The 6,997-nt window shown below is 49.0% G+C and overlaps 1 protein-coding gene across 1 annotated transcript; it reads left to right on the top strand.

Moving 5' to 3' along the window:
- The first annotated feature begins 455 nt into the window (after positions 1-455).
- Positions 456-3,524, top strand: LOC110532695 (transcription factor Sp5-like). The gene is made up of 2 exons (XM_021616789.2): positions 456-1,001; positions 1,581-3,524. The coding sequence occupies exons 1-2, from the start codon at positions 948-950 to the stop codon at positions 2,754-2,756; spliced, it is 1,230 nt and encodes a 409-aa protein (XP_021472464.1). The 5' UTR covers positions 456-947; the 3' UTR covers positions 2,757-3,524.
- Positions 3,525-6,997: the final 3,473 nt, after the last annotated feature.

The following is a 6,997-nucleotide window of genomic DNA, read 5'->3' as shown; positions in this document are numbered from 1 at the left end:
CCCACCCTGGTATGATACAGTGTATCACCAATGTACTTGACACTAAATTCTCTGTGATGGCTAATTCATCTCATCTAAAAAAAAAAAATGCTTTACATTATGGTGCATTGAACACAATTTAAGACATGTATTTGTGAGTTCAACTGCTCATGAACTGTTTATCATTGATATGTTATTGTATAAATGTACCCTATATTTATTGAATTATCATGCTTATTTTTATTATGATTTGGCATATTATTATTCATAATAATACCGGTTGCAGGTATACTAAAGCAGTTACGCAGTTTATATGCAAATAAAATCGGGAGCACATCCCTCCTTCAAATTGTAGGATATTGGAGAAGACCTTTATCACGCCTCAAAGTTATGCAGAACAATTGAGGAAGGAGTTGTTTCGCGAGGTCAGGATTTGGTTGAAATTGAGTGAAATTATGAGCAACCCACCCCCTAACCTAATTTATTATCAATGTAACCCCCTCCCCAAATAATAATCCTCACATCCCCCTCTCTCTCTTCGTTCACTGGTTCTCGTGGAGACCCCGTTGAGAGGACCCTCTCGCCCTATAAAGACGAGATGCAGCCCAACTGCCTTTGACATTAAACACAGCATTCATATTGCAATAGTTAATTCCTCACTCGCACTTCAAAAGACACGCTCTGCTCTGTGGTTGAATGCGACTGCTTGTGACCGAAAAGGATTCAAATAAAGTGGAATGAGTTTGGGTTTTTCATTCATTCAGACCATTTTATGAGTTGTAACGAGACGGACTGAGGGCAGTACAATTGTCTTGAATGACATTGGATTACTTTGTTTCGGAATAGGACTGTTTTTATTTTCAGGGTCGCTTACTGACCCGAGCGCTTGCTTTTGCGCTTCCCTGCACCGCCATCGCCGCTGGTCTGCGCAGCTCGTGTTGCAGGAGCGAGACAGAGCCCGTGAACAGATGGCAGCTCTGACGATACAACGGACTGACAACTTTCTGCACACCTTTTTACAGGTTTGTTAGTAATAATTTTGATACAGATCAGTATAGGCAGTTCTACTTATACCGTTTATGGAGTCCTCATAAATGTGTGGCAAGAAGAACTTGCGCAACAACTCATTAATAATTGCAGAGTTCTGAAGCTTGATTTCCCACGGATTGTCAGTAGGCTATTCACTGTCTGATGCGTTTATAACTAAGAAAACGTAAAGTATTGTAAAATCTTAAAGAATAAAAGAATGTTAGGAAGTTTTATGTTGAACAAATAACGTGGTATCATGATCATTTAATTATTGTGAATGATTAGTGATTGATAACGATTTGCGAAATTGTAGTTTACATTAATTTACTAACGTCTGTTATCTGATATTCAACAGCAAAAAAAAGTATGACGTGAGAAATAACATAATTATTTACACTATTAATTAATAGAATTGCTGAAATGTAATCATACTTATTGTGAAAGCACTTTGTACAACTTCTGATGTAAAAAGTGAGTTCTGAATACATTTGATTGATTGACTTTGAAGTTTTAATGAGCTTGGCTCATTAGTGTGAGGTAGTGAACCATGTTCTTTATCCATCTTCTACCAGGACCGGACCCCCAGCTCATCCCCAGAGGGAGCCCCCAACGCCCTGTCCTTCTTGGCCACCACCTGTAGCCAGGCCTGGCAGGTGGGGGGGACGGTTGTGGGAGGCACTTTGGGCTCCATGGTGGGCTCCGATGGTTCCCAGTTTCCCTATGAGGAGTCCATGAGGGTAGGCGCAGCCTCCGGGATGTTCCAAATATGGAGCAACGAGGTGGCAGTGGCCCCTAGTTCTAGTCTCAGTGCCTCCAGCTTCACTGCAGCCGCGGCCGCCCACCAGGCCATGACGTTAACGGTGCCCAAGGTCCAGTTCCCTGTTGGATGTGGACACAGTCTGCAGTCTGGCCTGGGCCCTCACCCCCACCCCCACGCGCTCCACCATCACCACCACCATCACCACCACCACCACGAGCTGCCCCTGACTCCGCCGGCCGAGCCTCCATCCGCCTACTCCTTCGAGCTCTCTCCAGTCAAGGTCCTCTCGTCCCAGAGCCAGGGCCCCAATGGGCCGCCCTACTACCCTCAACACAACGCAGTCTCTGTGGGACAGAACTTCCCCAGCTTCCTCCAGAACTCTGTCTCTTCTGCCAGGCACCATCTATCCGGAGGACACCACCACGTGGGGGAGGAGGGCCAGCAGGGGTGGTGGAGCCTCCCCCAGACCACTGGCCACAGCAGCTCCTCCAACCACCCCCACGCCTTCTCCCTGGGCCGGCAGCTGGTCCTGGGTCAACAGCCCCAAATCACAGCCCTCCTCCAGGGCACCTCCAAGGGCCTGTTATCCTCCACACGCCGCTGCCGTCGCTGCAAGTGCCCCAACTGCCAGGCCAACGGCGGGGGACTCGAGTTTGGCAAGAAGAGACTGCACATCTGCCACATCCCAGAGTGCGGCAAGGTGTACAAGAAGACGTCTCACCTGAAGGCTCACCTGCGCTGGCATGCCGGGGAGAGGCCGTTCATCTGCAACTGGCTGTTCTGCGGGAAGAGCTTCACGCGCTCCGACGAGCTACAGCGCCACCTCAGAACACACACCGGGGAGAAAAGGTTTGGATGCCAGCAGTGCGGGAAGAGGTTCATGAGGAGCGACCACCTCTCCAAACACGTCAAGACTCACCAGAGTAGGAAGAGCCGGTCCTGTGGGAACACGTCAGACTCTCTGTTGGCCAATATCAAGAGAGAGTAAAGCAGACTATGAGGGCCGCATTATAGAGTCAAGAGATTGCAATGTGTGACTGTACTGTAACTAACTGCCACAGACCCTCTGAGATGGAGTGGAGCGAACCACGAGGACAGACTATATACTCTAGCATATTCTGTTGTCGTGAGAGGTATTTCATAACAAGGGAAGCCAAGTGTGTGGCGAGGTTTAGGATTTATATATGGATACAGAGCATTCACTGTGATGGGCATTTCTAGTTATCACACAAAATGATTAGCAAGATCAAAGGAACTCTTTCCTCTTAATGATGACATACTTCCAACAGTGATCATCTATCAAAGTCCAAGGCATTCATTGGATTTAGATTTGATTTGTAATATTAAAATGTAAATAATTCAGCAAATGTGTGTAATATGCAAATAATCAACTTTCTGCATGTTTCACCTTTTAGAATCTGGAAATCTTTTTGTTAATGAACTGTTAATTACCTGAGGAGGAAAATGTATCTGAAATAAGTATACCACACATTGGTTGATTTTAGAAATGTCCTGTTTGGCCAAATGTATACATTGATCTGACGGTTGATTGGCGGGATCAGTGTGATAATGTTTTATTAATTATTGTTGAAATGGATTCATGTTATTTCATTATTATGTGAATTGCCATTACTATACTGTAGATACAAACAAACATTTGTAAGACTTTGTAAATAATGTATATATTTATTTCACGCACAACCTTATTCAAGTTAAGACCGCATGTACATTTTAATAAATGTAAATTCCTTGCTAAAGCAAATCCATGTTATCTGATGTTATTTTCTCATATTTTGTCAGAGTGATAATGTGAGACTCAAATGCTTGCTATGCCTACTTCCACCTAATACTAGTATTGTGTGAATTTCAGTATTCTATCATTGAAGTGTGAAGGAATGTTTGGGGGCAGTTTGGTGGGGGGGATGGGGGCTGTTTGGGGGCAGTTTGGTAGAGGGGACAAGGGGCTGTTTGAGGGCAGTTTAGTGGGTGGGTGGGTGGGGGCTGTTCAGGGAGTAGTTTGGTGGGGGGACGGGGGCTGTTTGAGTGCAGTTTGGGGGAGGGATTTTCAGGGGAAGTTGTTTCGCCTTCTGCAATCAAGTTCACAATCACGTGGCTTTAATGGCTGTTTACTTTCTCTGAATTGAGGAGATTGAGTCAACAGATTCACTGGCCCTCCACTCGACAGGACTCCCCCTTTGAATGGGACCCCCGTTGCGCAGACCCCCCTGTTGCTTAGACCACCCCAGTGGTGACAGGAAAGCCCTTTGATTTTTCCTCTTCACCCCCCCTCTCTAGCTCCCAGCTTCACCCTCTCCCCAAGCCTCACCCCCTCTCTCACCTCTTTCTATCTCCCAGCCTCCCCTCTCCCCCAGCCTTACCCTCTCAATTTTAAGGGGCTTTCTCTCCCATTAGCCTCCTCCCAATTTTCCCCAGCCCCTGTATTCTATATCACAGCCGTGTTACTGTCACGTCCTGACCTTAGTTCCTTTTTTATGTCTCTATTTTAGTTTGGTCAGGGTGTGAGTTGGGGTGGGCATTCTATGTGTTGTTCTATGTTTTTGTATTTCTGTGTTTGGCCTGGTATGGTTCCCGATCAGAGGCAGCTGTTTATCATTGTCTCTGATTGAGAACCATACTTAGGCAGCCTGTTTTCCCACTATGATTTGTGGGTAGTTGTTTTCTGTGTCTGTGTTTTTCCATACAGGACTGTTTCGGTTTTCATTTTTTGCTCTTGTTCTTTTGGTTCGGTTTTCTTTAATTAAAATATGGACACTTACCACGCTGTGCATTGGTCCGATCTTTCCTACTCCTCCTCAGAAGAGGAGGAACACCATTACAGAACTACCCACCAATAAAGGACCAAGCAGCGTGGTAACCTGGAGCAGAGGGTTCTGGACTTGGGAGGAGATACTGGAAGGCAAGGGACCCAGGGCACAAGCTGGGGAATATCGCCGCCCCAAGGAAGAACTGGAGGCAGCGCAACAGGCACGAGAGGCAGCGCAACAGGCACGAGAGGCAGCGCAACAGGCACGAGAGGCAGCGCAACAGGCACGAGAGGCAGCCCCAAAACATTGGGGGGGGGGGGGGGGGACACGGGGAGATTGGCTGAGTCAGGCGATAGACCTGAGCCAACTCCCCGTGCTTACCGGAAGAAGCGCAGTACTGGTCAGGCACCGTGTTATGCAGTCAAGCACACGGTGTCGCCAGTACGCGCTCATAGCCCGGTGCGCTATCGGCCAGCCCCCCGCAAGTGCCATGCGAGAGTGGGCATCCAGCCAGGGCGTGTTGTGCCGGCCCAGCGTGTTTGGTCTCCGGTACGCCATTTCGGCCCAGGGTATCCTGTGCCGGCGCTGCGTGCTGTGTCTCCGGGGCGCTGGGAGGGTGCAGTGCGTCCTAGGCCTGAGCTCCGCCCGTGCCGGGCGAATGTGGGTATTGAGCCTAAGCGAAAGGTGCGAGTGGTATGCACCAGATCTCCAGTGCTCACCCACAGCCCGGTTCAACCTGTGCCTGCACTCTGGAGGGTCCGGGCTAAAGTGGTCATCCAGCCTGGAGGAGTGGTGCCAAGGCTGCGCACCAGAGCTCCAGTGCTCCCCCACAGCCCGGTCCATCCGGTGCCTCCTCCACGCACCAGGCCTCCTGTAGGTCTCCCCAGCCTGGTGGGTCCTGTGGCAGCCCCACGCACTAGGCTGTCTCTCCGTCTCCTCCCTCCAGGTTCTCTCTCCAGGCCAGAGCCGCCGTCTGTCCTGAGCTGCCAGAGCCGCCCGTCTGTCCTGAGCTGCCAGAGCCGCCCGTCTGTCCTTAGCTGCCAGAGCCACCTGTCTGTCCTGAGCTGCCAGAGCCGCCCGTCTGTCCTGAGCTGCCAGAGCCACCCGTCAGTCAGGCGCTGCCAGAGTCGCCCTTCACTACAGCGCTGCCGGAGTCACCCTTCACTACGGCGCTGCCGGAGTCTCCCTTCACTACAGCGCTGCCGGAGTCACCCTTCACTACGGCGCTGCCGGAGTCACCCTTCACTACGGCGCTGCCGGAGTCTCCCTTCACTACAGCGCTGCCGGAGTCACCCTTCACTACGGCGCTGCCGGAGTCACCCTTCACTACGGCGCTGCCGGAGTCACCCTTCACTACAGCGCTGCCGGAGTCACCCTTCACTACGGCGCTGCCGGAGTCTCCCGCCTGTCCGGCACTGCCGGAGTCTCCCATCTATTCGGGGCCCGCTGCAAGGGTCCCCAGTCCGAGGTCGGCGGCGAGGGTCACCGCTCCAAAGGCGCCACTTAAGCGGGCAAACAAAGACTATGGTGGAGTGGGGTCCAGAGGTGAGTCCGCACCTTTGGGGGGGGGGGGGGTACTGTCACGTTCCGACCTTAGTTCCTTTCTTATGTCTTTGTGTTAGGTTGGTCAGGGCGTGATTTGGGGTGGGTAGTCTATGTTCCTTTTTCTAGGTTGTTATATTTCTATGTGTTTGGCCTAGTATGGTTCTCAATCAGAGGCAGGTGTCGTTCGTTGTCTCTGATTGAGAATCATACTTAGGTAGCCTGGTTGTCTCTGATTGAGAATCATACTTAGGTAGCCTGTTTTCCCCATTTTGGTTGTGGGTGTTTAATTTCTGTTTAGTGTCTGTTCACCTGGCAGAACTGTTTCGGTTTCTCTTCGTTATTATTTTGTGTAGTGTTCAGTTTGTTCAATTAAAACATGATGAACATTTACCACGCTGCATTTTGGTCCTCCTCTCCTTCCACCAACGAGAAGCGTTACACAGGGCTAGGTCATCGTTCCTTTTAGATTAGAATAATGAGACAAACTGAGACTGACATTAATTGTTACATTCGGATATACACTGAACAAAAATGTATACACAACATGCAACAATTTCTAAGATTTTACTGAGTTAAAGTCAAGTTAAAATCAATCAATTAAAATAAATAAATTAGGCACTAAAATATGGATTTAACATGACTGGGAATACAGATATGCATCTGTTAGTCACAGATACCTTAAAAAAAAGTAGGGACGTGGATCAGAAAACCAGTCAGTATCTGGTGTGGCCACCATTTGCCTGATGTAGCGCGACCCATCTCCATCACATAGAGTTGATCAGGCTGTTGAATGTGGAATGTTGTCCCACTCCTCTTCAATATTTTGAACAGATTCGGTTGTAATACCCATGTATTAATAATCTGAATATATATGGAAATATATCAGGAGTATGTCAATGTTAGAGGGACATACCTTCAG

The sequence above is a fragment of the Oncorhynchus mykiss genome, chromosome 9 (genome assembly GCF_013265735.2).
Source record: "Oncorhynchus mykiss isolate Arlee chromosome 9, USDA_OmykA_1.1, whole genome shotgun sequence".
NCBI lineage: Eukaryota > Metazoa > Chordata > Actinopteri > Salmoniformes > Salmonidae > Oncorhynchus > Oncorhynchus mykiss.
This window is presented reverse-complemented; position numbering and strand designations above follow the sequence as displayed.

Excerpts from the sequence above, each read along its gene's own strand:
- LOC110532695 (XM_021616789.2), top strand. The coding sequence starts at position 948 with ATGGCAGCTCTGACGATACAACGGACTGACAACTTTCTGCACACCTTT. Across the intron at positions 1,002-1,580 it reads TTCTGCACACCTTTTTACAG|GACCGGACCCCCAGCTCATC; the intron begins GTTTGTTAGTAA and ends ATCTTCTACCAG.